Genomic DNA, 23,814 nt, shown 5'->3' with positions numbered 1-23,814 from the left:
CCAAATTTGCAAACATCACACCTACAATATAACATATCCAAATTGCCATAGACCACAATTTCTCAGAACATTTTACAATGTTAGCAAAAGGTAACATGATCCATTCAAAATGCAATTGACTTATATTATTAGTTACAACTGCTTCTTCTTATTGTTATTATAATTTAGAGATCAATTGCAACTATTACTATTTCCCACCCAATGAATAAATTAAACAATTGTGTGACTGGTCTTTTTCCTTTTGTCATATGTAACATAATAAGATATTACAACAAAATATAGTTTAAAAAAAAAAAAAAACAATAATATGTACTTCTTGCTACATCATCAACAAATAAATTAGCTGAAAAAGTTTATATCGTCTAAGTCAAGAATACCTACTTTTAATAGTTGAGTAGTTTCTGAAACTTACAATTTTAATAATGTTTTTCAAAGTTTGGAAACAATAGATTGGATTGATTAATATATTTAGTTAACGAACTTGTTTCATAGAAAATGAGAAAACAGAAACATAAAAATAAAAATAAAAGATTTATTAAATGGGCCCCAAAAAATTCGTGATAAGCAAGTAAAAGTTAACAACAATGGATCGGCCACAACTTGCATGAAGCAAGGACTATCTATTTAACCAAATATATATAAAATGTTTTTTAACCGAAAAAAAAAAAAAAAGATTAAAAGGTTTGGATTGAACGAAATGTAATGGAAATGAACTGATTTGATTTTTCTTTGAAGGGATCTGTTTAATTAAGAGAATAGTCAAATTTGATCATTTTCAAATGTTTGGTCACAGCCTCAAAAAATTAAACAGTTTTCAGACCAACCCAATGAGGTGGTCAACCTAAATTTTGACCCAACACAAATTATTATCGTAACATTGTTTATAAATCAGTGGCAAAATTACGTTTTTTTCAAGAAAAATTTTCATAAATATAACAAACGTCAAAATATTTATAACAAAATGAAAAAAGTCTATAAAGAAGATCATTTTTTAAATATTCTAGTTTGTTATTTATTTACATCATCTCTCCTCTCTTTATCTTGTGCGGTTTTTTTTTTCTTTCCCCCTCTTCTTTTTTTTTTTTCAATTTTTTTCAAACTATTATTTAGTTGTTCAAGAATATCGTGTAATAACTATAAAAGACATTGAAAAAAACGTCGTTTAGATCTGAGTAGGCAAATCACCCAAAACTAGATCATCGTGTACCACCCAAATCTAAACGATCTTGTACCAAAGAATTAAAAAAAAACGTTTAGATTTGGACGATTGTGTACAACAAAAATAATCGATCATATAACCAAATTTAAACAATCGTGTACCAAAAAAATGTTTGAAAAAAATTGTTTAGCCAAATGTAAACGATCGTATATCAAATTTAAATGATCGTTACCAAAATTATTAAAAAAAATCGAAACGATCAAATCTAAACGATTGTTTACCAAATCTAAACCATCAAATCTAAACAATCGTATACCAAACAATAACTAAATATAAACAATAGTATATCAAATATATTATACATGTTGTTGACGGAACATTTTTGATCTTTTTCATTATGGATTTTGTGAGCTTTTTCCGTTTTAAAAATTATTCTATACACGGGAAATATTTTGTACCGTTTCGTTATAATTTTAAAAAGAACTCTTTTCTGGACTTATTTTGAAGGAAAGAAAATAGCCAAACCTCAAAGATTGTTTCATCAAGTTAAGTCGCCGAATCAAATTGCCTTTTACAAAATTTGGTCAAAGTTAATCCAAATACTTTACCACTATCAATTTTCATTTATATTAAATATTTTACTTCTTTAGTTAGATCCTGTAGCTTAAGCACCAATCTAATCTACTTGTGACTACTTTTTTGTTGGGATCAAATCATAATTCAAGTTCTTTTTGTCGAATAAAGTTTAGTTCAAATCATAATTCAATAATAATTGACATGACCATTCATTTTAAATATGGAAGATTCAAATTGATCTCAAACCCCAATGGTTGTACTAAAAAAATAAATCAAGTCATTTTTAAGCCTAAAATTAGATCCTTGCAAAAGCACTTAGGCCCCTTCCTCCAAGAGGAAGATTTAGTGAATAATCAATAAAACTTCCCTAGGTGTGAAATTCCTTTTGGATGTGCCTTAAGCTTCTCTGAGTGTAAACTCCCTCTCATCTAAAACTTAATCTTTCCTGCTAGATATAAACGAAGATTGTTTCACTTGATGTGATGAACTTTAGGCTCCCTCTTAGTCTTAAAATCATTCCTTCAGTCCAGGAACATTAAACAACACCACAATCAAGAGTAATCTTCGAGATCAACAACAACGTAATCTTCATTTTCTGTGAAAGATGGACACACTTGAGAATATTGCAATACGTTCGAGACAACTACTTCAATATTGTTTTTATGAACGACCAACTCTAGAAAGTATATGAACGACCCTTTTTATATGCTTATCAGAAAGACCACAGAGACCATTCTAATATCAATTCTATCCCAAACTTAAAATTTACGAATAATGCCTGCAAAACAAAATAATCCAGATAACGAAACAAGATATTCTACAAAAAAAAAAAAAAAAAAAAAAAAACAATTCATAAACAACTAGCTATCTCATATTGCTAATGCAAAGACATCCCGACGAACCATATGAAACTTAAAAAACGCATAATACCCTTTGATAAATAATACCACCAACACTACATCTCTAATAAGGCTAAATGGTTTTCCGCTTTAGAAAAAGTATAATCACAAATTTTGGTTGATTTTCTACGAGCTGAGAACCAAGGGATTAAAATATACACAGTAGAAGGGAAGCATAAAAGTAAAGAAAGAGAAATAAACGAGAGAGATTTATGACAAAATAAAGTGAAGAGTTTTTGTTAAGAAGATCAAGTTGGAATGATCTTCAACGGTAAAAAAAGAGGACTCTAATTAGCCAAAAATAAGGGAAGAGGTTAAGGAATAAGAATTTCATGAACCTAATTTAAAAAGCTGAATTGGGAGATTAACAATCTGTATTATATACTTCATGTGATGTGGTTGGAATGATTGGGATTTGGTTTGGTATTGCAGATTGGATTGTCGATGTGGCATTTGCTGATGTAGCGTCATTTTCTTCTCTAATAGAAGCCAATTAGAGGATTAAACCCTATTGTTCATAAGTCTCCATTAATCATCACTTGAGCAACTACTTCATCTACTTACTCTCTATGATAAGAAAGGAACATTATATTATCAGTTTGTGTTCTCAATTAATCCATGATTATGTGGTCAATCTCTTGTGACTTTTTCAATCAATTACAAAATTACTATGATCGATGCAAATTATCAAAGGATAAGCTCGCTTTACACAAGCAGAAGCATATCACCATCATCCTATGAAATAATATTAATCTTCTCTATTAATAGATTTATAAAGAAAAAGTAAAATATTTTGTGGTTGAGTCATATAAATCGTACACAATATACTCCTACACTCAGTGTCTCTACAAAAAAAAAAAAAAAAAAAAAAAAAAAAAATTGAATCAAATCATTTGCATGCTTTACAAAGAGAGTTGTTGTATTAATAATGTAATTATGATTATCCACATGTTATAGTCTTTAAGGTTGTTAGATCCTCGATATGTCAGTCACCTACTAAATCAGTACTATACTAATAATGTACATATGAGTTTTTCTACGATAGATAAACATATATAATCTCAACAATTTCACACTTTAACTAAAGCCAATGAGACATGCATCTCAAGGAAACTCCATATCAACAATAATATATGCCATAGAAATACATAAAGCTAGCTAGTGAGACATACATCTGAAATCTACAAAATGGTTTAAATAGTTAGCACTGAATAGGAAGTAGAATTTTAAATCTCCACATGCCATGCACATCTTAGCATTATTTTATGCTCGTATTTTTATTTATTTCAACAAGAAACTCCTCAACATTAAGGGTTACCACTTGTTACATATTTGTCAAAGGTTTTTTGAAACTCTTTTTTAGTCATATTAGTCTATGTATTGAAACCGACATGTTGGAATACTTTCAGATATTACTTGTTGAATCCTATATATAATTGTATTTGGCTTACTCCCCATTATATTATATATATTTATCAAGGAAGTTGTTGATTGAAATAAGTGAAGATAAAAAGATCACAGAGTAATGTGAAGATTTGTGTATATATCTAACTTTAGATATAAATGCGCTACCTATTGTGCCTACATATGCTTACTTCAAAATTAGACTAAATTGTATAATGAACCAAATTCTACTCTCCGTCTAGCCTCAACTTTGAAAGCACCTTTAGATAGTCCTAAGTAAAGAACCTATATTTTTTTGATCAATTATATCTTAGATGATTAACTAGCTACATCACTACACGCATCATTTGATCTTTAAATAGAAGTCATAAAAACTAAATCCAAAACATAATCACTTAACATTTTATAAGTTTTTTTTAGAATAAATTCGACCATATTGAAACTATAACAAAAATTGTCCAAAGCAAAAAAAAAAAAAAAAAACTTTTAACTTCAACTAAAGACGAGAGGTTCGTGGTTAGGTGAAATCTCCCTACTCCCATTATTAAAAAAACTTTATAACATAAAATATTATAACAAAGTTTTAATTTAACTAAGTAATTACCAAATAAAAATAAAAAATGAACCCTTAAAAATTCAATATAAATAGTGAGAGACGTATGTGACTGTGGTAGGGTTGAAGAGAATGATTCAAAAGCATGTGTAAGTCCAAGTCAAACAGATAATTTCCCCCTTGTAATAAACAAGTTGGTTTTTGGTATATATGAAAATGATATATTGGGTAAGACTTGTAATTATTTCATTCAAAACCTCAGATTTTCATTAATTAATTAATTTCTAAACTCATATAAAAAGGACCATCATAGAAATGCTACAGCTATATAGACACATATTATTTCAAAACTCCTTATTAGAAATGAAGAGAGGTTCTAAGCTTTTGAAAAATATAGAAGAAATAGAGAATTCAAATGAAAACACCAAGGAGCTGAATGATGTTGTTGTTCATGATCACTGTCCTTTCTTTTTGTCCATCTTCAACTTGGTCTTCCAAATTACCATGGCCTTTTATAGGTTTCTAGGTTTCCGAGTTCATCGTCCGATTCTGTCGTCATCGGAAGATTCTTACCCCGTTGACTCACAACCACCGCCGACAACGGTTGACCCACCGATTGAAGATCCGGTAGGTATATGCTTTCTCTCTTTTGAATGGCTAAGCTAAAAATTTCTCGAAGAATGACAATCTTTTACTTGGAAGGGAAAATTATATTTTTGGTACATAAAGTTTGGGTTTTATGTTAAGTAGTCTCTTGGTACAAAGCCAAAAGTTCCTTACATTTGTAATAATTTTTCGTTTGAACTAGTCACAATCAATAAAACTTTGATGAAACTTTTTAATATGAATCGTTAAATTGATTTTAAACAAAACTGCATTTATAAAGTATATAAACTCTAAGTATCAATAAAAATAATCTACAAATAATTCTTTGTTAAAAAAATTTTCTCCACTTGTTACAACTTATGAAAGAAATTGAACAAATATTAGATACTAAAATTGAGACACTAAATTATTACGACTTTTAAAATACAATAATACTAACTAAATTATGTAAATTAGGGATGAAATAGTAAATAAAACAAAATATATATAAGTTGGGTACAAATTTATTGTTTTTTAAACTAACAGTAATATTAAAAAGGGCTAAGAACTTGGGGGATGTTTCTTGGATTTGTTGGCTTTACAGGGGGAGGAAGAACGTGAGTTCGCTAGACGGAATCCGCCGCCGCCACCGCCCCCTAGCAACGGCGGTGGTGGTCGAACGAACTGATCACCAGGTGGCGGTGTTTTGTGGTCTAATATGGACGTCCGGTCGACAGCCACTTACTTACACTGATCATGAATTAATGAAAAAATATATTTACCATATGAATAAATGTATTTGACTTAATATAATTATTATTCTTAGATCGAAGCATTGTGAAAATAGAGAGAGAGAGCTCATATAAGTTGTTTAAAATTTCATGTTTATTCTATTTTAATTTATAGATTCTTATACCTTCCACTAGTTTCATATCTTTCCCTAACAAAATACATTTTTGTCCTCTTCTTTACTAACCTTCTACAAAATATTAAACTTAACACAAAAAATAAAATAAAATAAAGTGCACTGAATTCCTTAACAAATATGTTCTTGACAGATCAAGAGGTTAAAGATACACATATCTTATCAAGTTTCAGTTGTGCTTCGGTTAATCATTTGCTAATTAATCTCGGCGCTTATAATAAGAATAGCAAAATAGAAAGTCTATTTTGGATAAATGGTAAATTTTTATTTTTATCGATAAAATAGCAAAATCAGAAAATATGGAAAACTAATTGCTGGAATAATGTCTTTAATGCCCATACCTAGTTGAAAAAATTGAATCCTAAATACAATTATTCAAGAAACTACAAATACCCTATAATTAAAATCAAACTCCCAACACATGATTAATACATCAAAGTCAAACTTCCATCAGTTGCAGAAACTATTGGAGCTTCCAGCTCGTCTACTTCAAACTTTTCAAAGTTTTCATACTTGGATTTTCTTTTTGTCGGCTCCTCTGATCAGAGACTTTGGGATTTTCGTTTTGCTTGCGGCTAAACCCGTGAAAGTCGACTAAACCCGACTCCAATAAACGTCGAAACTTAGAACTCGCCGCAAACCCACGACCAACGTCGGATGCCGTCAAATGCTGCTAAAAAAAGCCCGTTGCCACTGCCGTCCAATGTCTTCCTCTGATGGCTAACCCAACCTCTGACGGCTCCAAAACTATGATTAAATCAGCCGTTAAACACATTGCGAAGCTGTTGAAACGAACGTCGAAGTTGTTGAAACGAACGTCGAAGCTGCCGTAAACAGCGCAAAACCGTCATCTTCTGTCCGCCTTGAAACCCAAGACTAAACCTCTAACATCTTCCTCTTCATTGACCAACGTCTCTCTTCCTGTTGGAACGTCGGAAATCGTCACACCACACTCTTCTCTATCATTCTTTTTTGCTAGAAAAAACTCTCTCTATTGTGTTTTTTCAACTCGCGGCTGCCCCTCTTTCTATTTTTCATTTTTCTTTTTTTTTCTCTAATTTAATTTAAAAGACATAAGTGTCGCCATGTACCCGAGATGACGCGGAGCGGCCGACGTCCTTAAAAAGAGTTTAATTTTAAAAATAAAAAAAGAGAAGTCGCCACCGATCTTTTTGTACGGTGACCGAAATAAAGTAAATCATTTTAAACAAAATAAAAGTTGGTCTACGAAAAAAAAATAGAGTTGAGTTCGGGAGTCATTTGTATACGGGAAAGGTGTTAGCACCCTGTAACACCCGTTTTAGAAAACGGTGGCCAAATTTAATGTCTTGAATAAAATTCATTTTTTTTAAAAGAACTATATCGTATTTCATTGCTCACCACTCCAATATTTGGAGCAATGATCCCATAAAATAAGTGAGATACACCTATTAATTAGACTATATTGAGGAAAAATTCCTCACATTAAGTGAATGAGAAATTATTACAATTTCTCAAATTCTATCATAGGCTAGTCTTTGAATAATGTTTTTTTTTAAAACATTGATTAAATATATTTTCTCTTGGGATCAAATCTCGGACTCCCAAAATATTGATCCCTCACCTTAAGAATCTAGAAATAACGGACTCCCAGAAATTTCTAGATTCTATCGTATGATTTTTTTAGCGAAATCGGCGTGGGTTATTATAAAAAAAAGTAGATTAGGAAACCTTATGAAATATATATTTAATTTTGAGTTTAAAAGAATTAATTTTAAAGCAAAAAAAAAATAATCTAAATGGTTTAAAGAGAAAATTAAAAAAAAAAAAAAAAGAAGATTTCAAAATTGCATACAATTATGGTTAAAAGTATTTTCAAAATTTTAAGAAATTTTTAATGAAAATCAAATAAAAATAACAAATATACCACACAATAAATTAGGCAAATAATTTATTATATTAATGCATGCATATACTAAATATAACGATAGTAATAAAAAATAAGTTAAAAGAAAAGGAAAAGAAAAGATACATAACAACGATAAATAAAATAAGAGAAAAAAATGAAAAAAGAACTAAATCAAAAAAAAATATGTAGAAAAAAAATTAAATAAATAACTGAAGTGAATAGGATATAGGAATGATAGTAAATAAAAAAAATAAAAAAATTATGAAATGAAATAATAATAATGATAATAAAAGTAAAAATAACAAAAAAGTAAAAAATTCATAAATATGAAAACCTAAATAAATAAATAAAAAAAGTTATATATATATAAAATAAAAAAACAAACAGAAGGTTAAAAGAATATGTATAAAAATAATATTTACAATATTAATAATAATAAATAATAATAATAAAAAAATTTATAAACAAACAACAACAATAATATAAGACCTTTTTGCTTTAACTTTTTCATTTTTCTATATTTTTTAGAGAGAAGAAAAATGTTAAAAGATTTTTTTAGAGTAACGATAAAAAGGTAGCAAAACAAAAAAACGAATTTTCCTTATGCAATTTTTCTTTCTCTTTACGTTTTTAAAAAAAGAAGATCAAACATAAAGACTCAATCCCGAAAGAGATTGCTTGTTGTATGAGGTGCGGATCCTTGGAAATACATCCCTACCTAATGCAACCTCCAACTAAGTTTTTTTTTTCTCTATGGAATTAGATTTAGGGTAAGAAAAAAAGACAAGTAAATAGATAAAAATGAAAATAACGCATAAAAAAAGAAAACGAAAAGAAGTAATAACCCACCTTTTGTAGAGAAATATGTATCTTCAAAATAATTCCTACAAAGATTCTCTAAGCAACAAAAATTGTTCTCTCGTAGAGATTCTTTCTAATACGCTTTTTTGTTTCTCCCCTTTCAAATGACAAAAGATCCCTATTTATAGACTTCAGGGTGTGCCACAAATTAGGAAAAAATAAGTATAAAATTAAATTAAGTTATTTTATTTAATTTCTTTTTTCTAAAATAATAAAAATATGATATTGAAAGATTTTGTATAAAATAAAATACTTTGCTTTTTTTTTTTTCCCTAAAATAATAAAGATGAATTAAAAGAATTTTGTATGAAATATATTATTTTACTTTTTTCCTAAAATGATAAGTCAAATATGATATTAATAAAATAAAATACTTTGTTTTTTTCCTAAAATGATAAAGATGAATTAAAAGAATTTTGTATGAAATATATTATTTTACTTTTTCCTAAAATGATAAGTCAAATATTATATTAATAAAATAAAATACTTTGTTTTTTTTTCCTAAAATGATAAAGGTAACAAGAATTTGGTATGAAATGAATTATTTTACTTTTTTCATAAATCAAATATGATATTAATAAAATATTTTCTCTTTTCTAAAATGATAAACGTGATAAATTAATTTTTTTTAAAGATAGATACTTTCATTAATAAAATATTTTTTTAATTATTATAAGCTTTTATATTATTATAAAAATTTTACTTTTTTTTTAACGAAATAAATGAATAAGATATCTTAACCATTGCTACAAATAATATTTTAAAGAATAAAAAAATTGTAGGATAAAATTAGGTGGCTACAATAAGGAAGAAGATTTAATTAATTGCAAAAACGCCATTAAGGCATATTTAAGGTCATTTAAGAAATTGTAATAATTACCAAAATTATTAATAAATTGTTTAAAATATAACAAACCCCAAAATCTTGTAGACATATTTGGATTATTTTAGGGATAATATATAAAATTTTAATTCAAAATAACAATAACGTATTTGGGGATGAAAATGTTGTAAATGAAATTTGTTATTTTAGCATTATTTTAGGGATGATAATCTAACTCAAATTTAAGTTTAGTATGTTTAGTATAGTTTTAGGGATTCAAACTAACTATTTAAAATTAAAGTGTTAAAATTGGATTTAAGAATAAGGTTAAAAATTGAGATTAAAACTAACTATTTTTGGGTGAGATATATATTTCTAAACTCAAAAAGTTAATAAATATCAAATATGTATTATGTATTATTTATGTCTATTTTTTGACAAATAGTTTGAAGAATAAAAAATGCGAAATAGTTGAATTTATCTTTGTGTTATTTTAGGGATATTAGATAAAATTTGAATTCAAATTGACGATTTTAGGGGACGATATAAATTGTAGATTCAAATTGTAATTAAAATTATTTAATAAAATTTTGATAGATAATATGAAATATAAAAAATTGTGAATTAATTGATTTAAATCCTAATAATTAGGTGATGTTGAAACTAAAGTCATATCTTTAGGGATGGTGACAAGATAATATTTTTTGATTTAGTTAAAATTTACCAAAAGTGAATGTGTTTACAAATATATTGTCTTCGTACTCTGTGATATTTTGTTTAATTTTTTGACCTCTACAAACAAACTGTATTTGTATGCAGGGAATTGCCCTTTGTAAAGGGTATACTCGAGAAAAAAAATTGAAAAAAAAAATATCAAGGCGGTTTTGCCATAAATCAAAATATTTTTGTAATTTGCTATTTTTCTATTTGCAATCCAATATTTTGCTATTTTGATGGTTAATTTTGATGGAAATAGCAAATTGAAACTAATGACATATCTTTAGGGATTGTTGGAACAATATAATATTTTTTTGATTTAGTTAAAAATTATCATAAGTGAGTGTATTTACAAATACAATGTATTCATGATATGTGATATTTTATTTGATTTTTGATCTCAACAAATACACTGTATTTGTATATGGACAATTGTCATCCGTGGAGGGGTAAATTTAAGCCAAAAAAATGAAAAAGTTATTCTAACAGTTAGTTTTGTCATAAATCAAAATAATTTAACAGTTTGCTATTTTTTTTTTTCTATCCACAAATTTGCTATTTTCATGGTTTTCCCTTAATTTTTGTTGTGAACGCAGTCGTTATAGCCACATGAAAAGCCCATGAATCCATGTACCTTAACGATAAAATCGTCAAAATAGCAAAATATTGGATAGCAAATAAAGAAATAGAAAATCCTAAAAATAATTTGTTTTATAGCAAAATCGCATGCTGGATATTTTTTTGAAATTTTTTTGCCCGAGTATACCCCTTTACAAAAGACAATTCCTAGTATACATACATTGTATTTTTATATGTAAACAAACCAAACAAAATACCACGGAGCACGAATACAGTGTACTTGTAAACATATTCACTTTTGGTAAATCTTAAGTAAATAAAAAAATATTCTCTTATTGCAGAAGATTGCACCAACATCCCCTAAAGATATGACTTTAGTTTCAACGAGATTTCCAAATTATTAGGATTTAAATCAATTAATTCACAATTTTTTATATTTTATATTATTTATCAAAACTTTATTACATAATACATATTACATGTTTTTAATAACAATTTGACTCTACATTTTATAGCATCCCCTCAAATCCTCAATTTGAATTCAAACTTTACCTCGTATCCCTAAAATAATGCCAAAGATAAATTCAACTATTTTGTACTTTTTATTCTTCAAAATATTTATAAAAAATAGACATAAATAATACATAATACATATTTGATATTTATTAACATTTTGAGTTTAGAAATATATATCTCACCCTATAAAAATCGTTAGTTTTAATTCAAATTTTACATTTTAATTTTAAATCCAAATTTTACACCTTAATTTTAAATCGTTAATTTAAATCTCTAAAATTATGCTAAAGATACCAAACTTAAATTTGAGTTAGATTATCATCCTTAAAATAATGCTAAAGATAACAAACTTCATTTATAACATATTTATCCCTCAAATTCTAATGATATAACAATAATTTCATAAATAATACATAATATATAATTGTTTAGAATTCAAATTTTATACAATATCTTTAAAATGATACTACAAATAACGATTTGATTGGATGATTCAAATGCTAAAAATAACAATTTGAATTTATTAGTTTTAATTTGTTTTGATAATCTCCAAATTTATTTATTTATTAACAAAAATTAATAAATTCGATTTAATTTAAAATATTTCATTGAGCTCTTTAAAAATATTTTTATGGTTAGTAAATAAATATATTTCATTAACCTAGTTGAAAATATTTGTTTGGAAAATATAAGGGAATTATAAATTTGAATATATTTAATTTGTTCAATTTTTTTATTGCTTATTTCTTTTTTTCTTAATTTAACAACATAGATTTATTGGTTAAATCAACCAAGTTTGATTGCGTTGATTTTCTATAGAGTTACAATGTATTTATGCATGCTACATGACGATATTATTCTTTCCATATTAGATCTACAAAATTTTTGGCAGAATGTATAACATATGTAGCTGACACAATTATATTGTAATTTATACTTTTAAATAATGTGATAAACTATTGGTTCTATATCATGATCACATATTCAAATATTAATATTTATTTACTCATATAATCATATGCTTTTCAAATCCAAAAAACATAACATTAAGATGAATTTGTTACAAAACCAAGAATAAGAACGATTTTCTAAATAGTCATTGAATCATAATAACGGTTGTTTAACTAAACGAACTTTATAATAACCAATAGAATTAAGATTTCTCAAACATGGTATATGTTGAGTATGAATGATGTTATAAATAATAGATTTGAGACACAAGCAAAAAGATAAAAAATTTGGTCATCAAGATATAGTATCGTTCCCCTGAGTATAGGATAATTGATATATTCTAATACAATGTATTGAATAGCTAAAAAAATGAGACATAATATTAGAAATAGCATGAAGACAGTGTATTTTGCAAATAAAATTCAAATTTTGTAAATCTTAACTAAATCTGTCATTTTATTGGTTGACAAATATATAAACAAGATTTTCAATTTTTTTATACTTTAAACAATTTATTAAATAATACCAATAAATATTTTTAATAACAATTTGAATGTAAATTTTAGATCCTCCCCTAAAATAATGCCAAATATAAATACAAGATTTTCAGTTTTTTTATATTATAAATAATTTATTAAATAATAAATATTATATATTTTTATAACAATTTGAATTTAAATTTTAGAATTGTAATTATGCCTCAATGGAATTTTTGAAATTATTTGAATCTTCTTCTTTTAGGTTTTATTTGAGAAAAGAAAAGAAGAAGATTGAGAGAGAGGGGGTAGCCGACGCAAGAGACAAATTTTTGAGGGAGAAAGTTTTTCTTGCAAACAAGAGTGGAGAAAAGTGTAGTTGACTGAGAGGAAGATGTCGGAGTCTCAACGTAAGCGACGATGAACTTTTTCAAGTAGCATTTGATGGCGACCAACGTTGGTTGTGGGTTTGCAGCGGGTTTTACGGTGAATTTCGTCGTGGATGTTCTATTTTTAGTCATGGTTCTTTTTAAACAAATGTATATATAAATAAATTAAAAATAAATAAAATCCTAACTCGGGTCCTACCTAGTTTTAAAGGAAAAATAAAAAATATAAAAAATATAAAAAGTGCATCTGATTAAATGACATAAGGCGGAAGCAAAAATGATTCATATGGCTCGCTGCGATCACTTCTTGTCAATCGCCAGCTTCCCTTTGCCCTTACTTCTACCTCTACCTATAAAAATTAAACAAGAAAGAGTGAGTATAAAAATATACTCATTAAGGGACCCACTACTAGTCCTGCTAGGTGCCTTTTAACTTTCTATTAGAATTCTGTAAAGTGGTACCCCTAAGCTGGCATGTTCCCGAACACGTGTGATTTGTGATCCCGTAGGAACATCTCTGGTCTTCGGTGAACCTAAAGGAACATCTAGGACAAACTGGTCTTTAGTATACCCGGGGGAAATACTAAGACATTTGGGCTGTGAGTGATCAGGTCGAATCACTCATAATCATGTTTATGTCATACTGGACTGGTGATTCTGTCGGATTACATAGTCATAAAAAGGTGGTGATCCCGAGGGACATCGATATAGGTACGACTTTATAGATAAAGATAAAAGTATACCCTATCCATAGCATGAACACATCATTACATCATCATAAACATGACATAAGTATCAATCATAGCATTCGTATTCAAATATTATAATCATAAACATATCCCAATTGGATTAATCAGTCATCATAATCATGGAATAATCCTGACTACCAATCACCATACACATGATCACATTATGAATACCAACTACATCAAAGCATAATGGAAGAATTTCATGCAAGCTCTCACTTCAATACGAAGGTATAGTAAGAGAATCTCTTACCTAGAGATTAGTTAAAACTGAAATTATCCTAACTGTCACGGTCAAGCTTTCCAACAGTCAAGTCCTATTCAACAAGGGAACCCAATAACTAAAATTAATACGTTAATTAACAGTCGCTTAAGGATAGAAATCCAATTGATTCAACTTACCCAAAGTTGAGGTTGAATTTAATTTACCTTACTGGAAAAGTTCCACAGTTCAACTTCCAATTGATCTAACCAGCCCTTTAAGAAAATAATTCAATTTAATCCAAAATGAAATTATTTAAGTTCCAAAATTAATCTTTGATGGAAACTAACCAAAGCCCATCAAACTTACCAAAAATAGGTGAAAAGGACCAAAAATAGGCTAGGTGGCTCAAATAGCTTGGTCAAAGGGGGCTTAGCTCGGTTGGAGGCAGAAAACGGCTTACGAATGCAGAGACGGCTCGGGTAAGGATCGACTCGGCGACTGGGGAAGTGGCTTGCACACGCACGCACGACTGAGAGATGGTTCGATGCAAAGACACAGGTGGCTTGCGGCTGACGGATCGATGGCGTGCGTGACACGTGACTCGCAGCTCCACATGCGCGACTTGCAGAAATGGTCGGCTAACAACGGCTGCTGACGAATGACTGATGGACGAAGCTCAGTGGCACTTGGGTGTTCGACTTGGCCAACGATCGACGACTAAAGGAATGGCGCGACGGTCGACAGACAACTGAAGAGATGCGGCACACACACTCCCTCGACGCGGATGGCTCAGCTTGGATTACTTCGAACGAGCGGCTGACAGACAAAAAAAGTACGACAGCGGCAGCAAGGTGAGTGGCGACTAGGGTTTTGAAGGTGAAAACTTTAGGGTTTTCTTTATAGAAGAAGATGAATAGTTCCACACATCCCAATGCCCTATTTAAGAAAAATAATAATAACTTATTTTATTTTTATTTTTCCTTTTTCTCTTCTCCAAAAAAATCTTCACACACTCTCTCTTCATTTAAAACCCACCAAATCTTCTTTTTAATTCAAACCTTTCTCTCTCTCCAATCAAATCACCTTTAAGTAACCAAATAAAATATTTATCCTTACAAAATTATATCATTTACACAATATCATTATTCCAACTTCAAAATCAATTAATTATATAATCATATATATAATTAACCAAATTTCTCCCAAATACCAAATCACTTAACACAACCAACTCAATCATAAATTCCAAACATTAAAACAATTAGATATTTTTCAAAATATCTAATAAATTCCAATCTCCATAAATCAAATAATTCAACCATTGAACCAAATAACACCCAAATATTACAAAATTTTCAAAATTAAACTTAGAATACTTAAACTTAAAATTACTTACTTTGGGGCGTTACAATATGAAACGATTGAAGAAATTATGTAGAGCTTTGATGGTGATAGGTGTTAATTGTGTGTTGGGAGTTTTATTTAATTATAGGGTATTTGGGGTTTATTGGACAATTATATTTAGGATTCAAGTTTGTCACTTAGGTAGGGGCATTTAAAACATTGCTTCTGCAATTTTCTTTTCAATTTTTTTTTATTTTGCTATTTTATCAATTTAAAAATAAATTTGCCATTTATCCAAAGTGAACCTCCTATTTTTCCATTTCTCTTCTCATTTGTACTTTCATTTGCTATCTATAGCCCAAGTTATTCATAAATAATACGTGAGCAGATTAAATTATTCTTGAGAGCCCTAATATGGTATAAAATTAAAACTACCCTCTTAAGAGTTACGATCCTCTAAGCACCACTGTAACACCTCCAAAACTAAGATAATTTTGGAGTTAATTATCTTAGTTTTGTTTAATAAGATTTAATTTATTGGGTGCTATTTTGAATTCATTTAATGAGAATTTTTTGATTTTGTAGAAATTGAAATTAATTAAATATTTATTGGATGAATATTTAATTAATTGGAGGTTTTGGCTTATGGTGTTTGTTGAACGTTTGATTAAATTGTATGTTAAGAGGTTTAAGTAAAGTTGTGGATTTTTAGTGTTGTCGAAATTGAATTAAATTAAAGCAAAATTGTAATGAGTAGCACTATGAGAATAAATTTTAGCAATTATGGCACATACTTTTCAAATTTTGCAAATATGACAAATTTTAATCTCTAAAATATTTTGAAGATATTTTCTATTTTAAATTTTTGATTATTTCCAAACTGTCCCATATATTCTTCTCTCCATTGATCATCTCCTTTGATGCTTCATCTTCCACTTTCTCTTTTTCTTTTTTGTAAATCTCTATATCATATTTGTATTCATAATGAAAAATTAATCTAATAATAAAAAATGTTTGTTTTTCTCAAACACTGTATTCTAGTTGGTTTTCTATAGGTTCTCTAAAAAAAAAAAAAACTATCATTCGCCCAATCTCCGTTTTCGTCATCTTCATCTCCTTTTTTTTGTTTTACCATTTTTTTATCCAAATTTTCAATCATCATTTTTTTGTTAAATCTAATTTCTTTCTTCAAATTTCTTTCAATTTGTTGCTTTCAAATATGACAACAATCTCACTTTTTAAAATACATTTCATCTTAAATATTTTATTATTCTCAAACTACCATTCAGTAACTTATTTCTTCTCCCCTTTTTAATGTCCTAATCATCTCATATTTCTTCTCCCACTTTTTTAAGGCCACAATCATTATTTTTTCTCCCACTTTGTATTAGTTTTGTATATTAGTGTTGTGATGTATTTATATTGTACGTATTTATTGGTTGATATACTTACTACATGATTTCCATTTTTTTTTCAAATTTTATGCAATTCAATGTAGTATTATTAAGTATATCAATGATGTAACTAGTGTAGCAAACATATAGTATGTATCAAATTGTGCTAGTGAAGTATATTAAGTGTATCATCAGAACCTCGAGTGTAACAAGTGTATTTTAATCAATTGAGTGTATCAGTAGATATAGAAAATGTACCAACAACACATTAAGGGTATCAAACATATGAACTGCAACAAGTGTAATAAATCTATCAAGTGTATCGATGAAAGTATAAAATGTTTATCAGTAGTGTATTAAGTGTATCAAACTTATTAAGTGTATTAAACCTAATCAAGTGTATCGACAATGTAATGTATCGTGTTTTGCGTCCAGTGTCTTTGATTGATTAAGTGTATTTGCAAAGTTTAACAAATGTATCAACAACATATCAAGTGTATCAAATCAATGATGTGTATCAAGTGTTATTTAGTTCATCGAGTGTATTAGCAAAGCATAACAAGTGTATCAACAACACATGGAGTGTGTCAACAACACATCGAGTGTATAACAACACATCAAGTGATGCATGAAAATGTTGATAATTTTAGTGGGTAGTTTTGTAATTTTTCATTTTTCAAATGTGGACTGGATTTGAATTTTGCCATTTTTGCAAATTTAAAAGTGGTGTGCTATGGACCTAATTTATCAAACTAATTTTGTTAAATTTGCAAGAGCCCCTAAATTAAATAATTATGGATGTTATAAATTAAATAATTATGGATGTTATTTAATTAAATTGTAGAGTGGAAATTTTGTTGGAGATTTGATAATTATCTGTCTATGTGGATATATATACATAATTATTATGAGAAAGTAAAAGATAATTATATTTTTTGAAATATAATTATTTAAGGAAAAGATAATTGTATTTTGGAGAAAAGATATTTGTTAAGGGAGAAAAAGGAAAATAATTATATTTTGGAAAAATATAATTATTTGTAAAAGAACAATTATTTTGAAAAAATAATAAAGATTAATTATTGTAGAAGATATTTAATTATATTGGAAAAAGATAAATATTGATTGTGGAGAGAATTTGTTATGATTGGGTAAATAAGGAAAGAGAAGGAATTTTATTTATTTAAAAGAAAAATTGATAATTATATATTGAAATATAATTATTGGAAAAAAGGAATGTAGCATCCTAAATCTTTAAGGAGTTTTTATTAATTATATTAAATTATTTGGGTGTTATATTAAGGATTGGAGCTAAAATTTAATTGTTGGGTTAAGATAATTCATGTTGGAATTTATAACAGATTTATTGGAGAAGATTTGGTTGATTTAAAGAATTGAAGATTTATTGGAGAAGAGTCTCTATTTTAGTGGTCTTTCTTGAGAGGTTTCAATGTATAAATGAGTTCCATTCTCTACTTTGTTGTAGGCAATGAGTAGAGCTCGCAGAATTGGAGAACAGGAAGTAGTTAATATCTACAAATTTGTTACAAGCAATAGTGTTGAGGAAGATATCTTGGAGCGAACAAAGAAAAATATGGTACTAAACTACTAATAAAAAATTTATTTATTAAGAATGATTTCGACGTTTATATTTGCATTCAATCTACGTGTGTATCTATTGTGTGTGTGACTTCTTTATTCCCCTAACTTTTCAATTTACGTGTATATCTATTGTACGTGTACATCTATTGGGTCTTGTAGAAAGGTTCCTCATGTGTATTGCGATTCAAGGGTATAAATTGTTTGTGCTGATGTTATGAACCTTCCTAAAAACAAATTAAGGTTCCTCATGTAGGGTATAAAGATGCCACATTTTTTTCAAAGTTGTCTTGTTAAAATTCTAAAGATTAAATGGTTTATTTGGATATTATTTGTAGAATAATTGAAGTTATATCGGGTTGAAAGCTAAGTGATTGTGTAGATGGCTAGGAGATCGTTGAAGGTTGAAGATTGAGAAGGCGTTTGGGATTTCTAATTATTTAGGTCTTGTATTAGGATCTTTTTTCATGAACTATTGTAGAATGTATATATAAACATAATATTAAGATTTCATTTTGTGTATACAAATGTAAAAGAAAAATATTATAATTTCTAAAATAATATTAATTTCATTGGTTTGTTGGGGTGAGAAAAAAATATTTATCTACACGGACCCAATGTCGATCTATAAAAAATGGACAATAATGCAACGATTAAATAAAAATAAATTTGTAAAAATAGACCAAAAAACTAGGCTTTATTGTCGATTTTAAATTGACATTATTCGGGATCTATAATGTCAGTTATAAACCGACATTGTTGCCCTCTTTAATGTCGGGTTTAAATCAACATCAAAGCCCAACCGTCATTAAAAGGCTTCAATAACACTATTGAAGATGTCAGTTTTAAACTGACATTAAAGTGGCATTTATTGTTGTTTTATAACCGACATTAAAGCCCAACCAACATTAAAGGCATTTAATAACACTAGCAAAGATGTCGGTTGTCAATCGACATTAAAGGCCTTTAATGTCGATTTTAAACTGATATTAAAGGTTAGATTTCTTCTAGTGTTAGGGGTACTTCCTTACGGGACCTTAATGGGAAGTTAACAGACACCTAGCGGGACTAGTAGTAGATCCCTTACTGAGTATATGTTTATACTCACCCTTTCCAATGTTTAATATTTTAGGTAGAGGTAAAGGTAGAGAAAAGTCGGCAAGCGACAAAAAAGGCCCGAGATATGTCATATGGGGATTCAGTTTTGTTTCTGTGTCTATGTATCAGTGTTTCAGTATTATGTATTTATTGAAAATTTAGTCTTCATCTTTTCAAGAAAGTGTCTTTTGTTATTGATCTTTTAAGTAATGACCTCAACTTAGTATAAAGAGTTGGGTCATTACAACCACCCCCATGGCAGAACGTATAAATTCCTCTTCATCCACAGCGAATTGGTCCACAATCGAGTAATATTCCAACCTCTATTTCCTACACCACTAAGACAACACAAGCATCATTTTTGTATCCAATCTTCTCAACCTACCAATTATACCTCTTGGAGCCAAGTTAAGAAAATTGGTTTAACCGCGAAGAACAAACTTGGCCTCATTAACGACAACATCACTGATCCCATTGATAAATCTCTCTAGTCATGGGTCGTCTGCAATAGTGTAGTCACGACTTGGATATTGAATTCATTGTCGAAGGAGATTTTTACTAGCATCAATTTCTCTAATTTAACATGCAAAATTGGATTGATCTTCAAGAAAAATATTAATACAGGAACAAACCTCGAGTTTATCAGATTCGTATGGAACCATCAACCCTAACCCAACAACAAGACATAGTCACAATCTACTATGCCAAACTAAAGACACTATGGAATGAACTAACCTCCTATCGACCTTTTTGCTCATATGGACTCTACATCTGTGGAAGTAGGTAAAGACCTCAACACCTACTTTCAAATTGAATTCATGATGAAATTTCTTATGAGGCTGAATGAAACTTTCAATCTAATTCGCACCCATCTACTCCTTATAGATCCAGAACCAGAAATCTTTACGACATTTTCCTATGTAGTCCAAGACATTGAAAAAAAAAATGATTCTTATATTCTAAAGCTTAAATGATAACTCTTTACAAGCAACTGCACTTTTGACCAAAAACCCAGTAAAATCCTCTGCTAATCCAAAAAAGATGGACAAACCAATTTGTAGCCGTTGAAATATTCTCGATAACACCATGGACTATTGCTACAAGATCCACGACTATCCCCCAGACCATCATTCTCACCAGAAAAATCCACAAAAGAGTGAACCTTCCATCTCAACCAATAACTCATCTGAAAATCTCCTTGGCAGTTTCTCAAACTAATAGTCTCAAAACCTCCTCTCAATGTTGCAGTCTCATCTTAGTAAGGCAAAAACTGATGCATAGTCATCCTCCAACTCATAGGTAGCAGGTATATGTTTCAAAACCAAACTTATACCTCCCTTGTACTCTCAAGATATCTCCAACATTATTTCTGAAAAATGTAATGTTTTTACATGAATTTTGCTTTAACTTGCTATCAATCAGTGCTCTAACTTCATCTTTACCTACATTGGTTAAGTTTTGAGATAATTGTTGCATTATTCATACTAAGTACTCTTTGAAGACAGTTGACAAGGCTAATTTGTGGTTGTAGGGCAGTGGATGAATGAATGTGTCATCCTCTTTATGTCGCTCTGATTCTATTCTATATTCTATATGAGATTCATGAGAAGAAGTGGAAGCATTCCAAACTAACTAATTGGAAAGTCAAGACTGAGGAACTCTCCCATGAGGCCCTCGACCCAACCCAAGACGTGCGGAGGCAGAAGTCAATAAAGAGGATGAAAGTACAAGAAGGTACACCCAACAACATATTGGATGATGAAGGAGAAGGGAAGACTCGCACTTGACCCCGCCCTTTATGCATACAATGAACGTAAACAAGCCGTACAAAATAGAGACACGAGTTGTGGCTGATGATCCACTCGCCAAGGGAAAACAAACTATTCTCAGTGTAGTTGGCAAGACAAGCTTGTCTCTGCCTAAGGAACCAGCTTCAGAAGAGTCCTTGATACGAATCAAGAAATCATAATTGAACTAAATGAAGATGTTTGAAGAGTGCAATACTTGGAAGTTGAAAAGTTATTTGGACAACCCAAAAGTCATAAAATTACATATTTAACGAATTATGTGTTTATTTAATGTAACATGTTTTCATTTATTATAGTAGTTGAAAGGACATAAAATTAAATGTTGTGACCTTTCATTTGATATTTTAATTAGTATAAATAGAGTTGTAATTTTCATATTTAAAAGAAAAATTGCAATGAATGATATTTAAAAATTCTAAAATGTAGAATTTTGTTCTTGTGTGTACTTGTGATAGAATGCATGAATATTTGGAACATGCAAGTAAGAATTGATTTGTCTTGCTCGTGGAGTGCTTTGAAGATCGAGGATTGATGGGAGTTTCAAACTTTGTCCTATCCTTGGTTTCTAGCCTATCATAATGGTTGAAATCAAATCGATTTTGGGCTATAGGGGTCGAGTTCTTTGGGTCTTGTTGTGTAACATGGTTCTTAGATCCAATGCCTAGGGGTCTCATATCATTTGGTATCAGAGCTTTGACTCTAGATCAGGTATATCTTACCATTATTGTAATGCGTTCTCTTATTTTCCTGATTTCCATTTTTTTTAGTTATCATCTTGAAGGGATGAAAATCCTTTCCAGCGAAACAATTACAGAGACTTAATTTTAATTGGAACCTTAAAATTACCAATACATTGGCAAAAAAAAAAAAAAACTATTTTTATGGTTAAAAATGCTTTGAAGAAAAAAAGAAAACTTACACTCGTTGACGACTCTGAATCTACCAATCACCATTTTGGGCACCACCACTTAGAAACCTTCATATTCTCTGATTGAGATGGTTTTTGGGAACCAAAAATGGAATAAAGGAATTTTTCTTTATAGAGAAAATTTGTTCAATGAGAACGGGAGAGCAATTCAAACTTCGTAGAACTCACTGCCTCTGATTTTCATTACGCAAAAAATTCCCTCTTCTTTAGTCGGAAGAAGAGGGAATTTAGAGAGAATAAATGGGAACGTGGGAAAACCACCCACGTTCCTTATTAATTTAATAATTAAATATTAAATTAATTAATTAATTAATTAATTAAATCATATTTAATTGATATTTCATTTAAATCATGTTTAAATGAATATCTCTCACATAACCTATAGTTTTAATTTAATTAAATCAAATTTAATTCAACGAAATTAAACTAAACTATTAATTAATTCTCCAATTAATTAACTTCTAAATTAAATACCTTATATTTAATTTAATCCAAAATTTGAATCATATTCAAATATAAATTTCTCTCAAAACCTATAGTTTTAATATGTATCACATATACATTAAATTTTAACCTATAGTTTTAATATGAATCTAATTCACATTAAATTGATATTTGAACTCATTCAAATATTTTATTCTCTCTAATTTAATTTTGAACCATATCCAAAATTAAATTTATATAATAAAGTCTAATTAAAATATAAACTTTATATTATAATGTATCAATATATATTATATTAATTCCCAAAGTAAATTTGAACATTTCAAATTACAACCAATATAAATAGATCTCATTACTTTTTATGAGCTAGGAAGGGGACCTAATGGACCTACAGATCAGAAGCTACAACGATATGAGATTAATTAGCTAAACTCATTAACCACATTAATCAATATTCGTTAACTATGTGTACACTCCACTAAAGACTCACAGCTGAACTCTTCTCACTGTAAATATATTTCTGTGTCTATGGATATATACCAATACTAGTAAGTTAGTCATTCACAAGTGTTCGTAACACTAGCTGGGTCAAATTACCGTTGTACCCCGGGGTTACTTCTAGTCCTTAAATACCAGTGCTCCTTTAATGGACAACCTGTTTATGGTCCAACCACTAAACAGAAACCCCTCTCGTGCCATAGAGAGGGTAGGGCCCTTTGTTCAAGTCCCAGAGACACCATTTAAGGGAACACTTATCTACTTACCCTAAAGGTGAGAATGAGTGAATTCCATCTTGTGTGATTATGTTCCCTGCTCCCTACTCGGTCTTGTCCCCAAAATGATAAGCATATTGAGTCGGCAATTTGGTCACTCTCACCCGTACAAATCAAAGGATAATCCCTCGCAAACGGGAGTTCATAATACATTCAGGATTAAGACTAAGTCAC

General features: G+C 29.1%; 1 protein-coding gene across 2 annotated transcripts; it reads left to right on the top strand.

Moving 5' to 3' along the window:
* Positions 1 to 4,934: 4,934 nt before the first annotated feature.
* Positions 4,935 to 6,111, top strand: LOC103502255 (uncharacterized). Of its 2 annotated transcripts, none has more exons than XR_007819560.1 (2): positions 4,935 to 5,222; positions 5,781 to 6,111. XR_007819560.1 is itself a non-coding variant. In XM_008466125.2 (2 exons), exons 1-2 carry the CDS (start codon positions 4,955 to 4,957, stop codon positions 5,862 to 5,864), a joined length of 348 nt encoding a protein of 115 aa, XP_008464347.2. In that variant the 5' UTR covers positions 4,935 to 4,954; the 3' UTR covers positions 5,865 to 6,107. The 2 variants fall into 2 exon arrangements, 1 of the variants encoding a protein (XP_008464347.2); XM_008466125.2 differs by having other exon boundaries at positions 4,935 to 5,218; positions 5,781 to 6,107.
* Positions 6,112 to 23,814: the final 17,703 nt, after the last annotated feature.

The sequence above is a fragment of the Cucumis melo genome, chromosome 3, assembly GCF_025177605.1.
Source record: "Cucumis melo cultivar AY chromosome 3, USDA_Cmelo_AY_1.0, whole genome shotgun sequence".
Classification (NCBI taxonomy): Eukaryota; Viridiplantae; Streptophyta; class Magnoliopsida; order Cucurbitales; family Cucurbitaceae; genus Cucumis; species Cucumis melo.
Note: the sequence above shows the minus strand (reverse complement) of the source record. Positions and strands in the feature narration are given on the sequence as shown.

Bases quoted from the DNA above. Each gene is read 5' to 3' on its own strand.
- LOC103502255 (XM_008466125.2), top strand. From the start codon at position 4,955: ATGAAGAGAGGTTCTAAGCTTTTGAAAAATATAGAAGAAATAGAGAAT. The intron at 5,219-5,780 runs GTAGGTATATGC...TTGGCTTTACAG, and splicing joins ACCCACCGATTGAAGATCCG to GGGGAGGAAGAACGTGAGTT.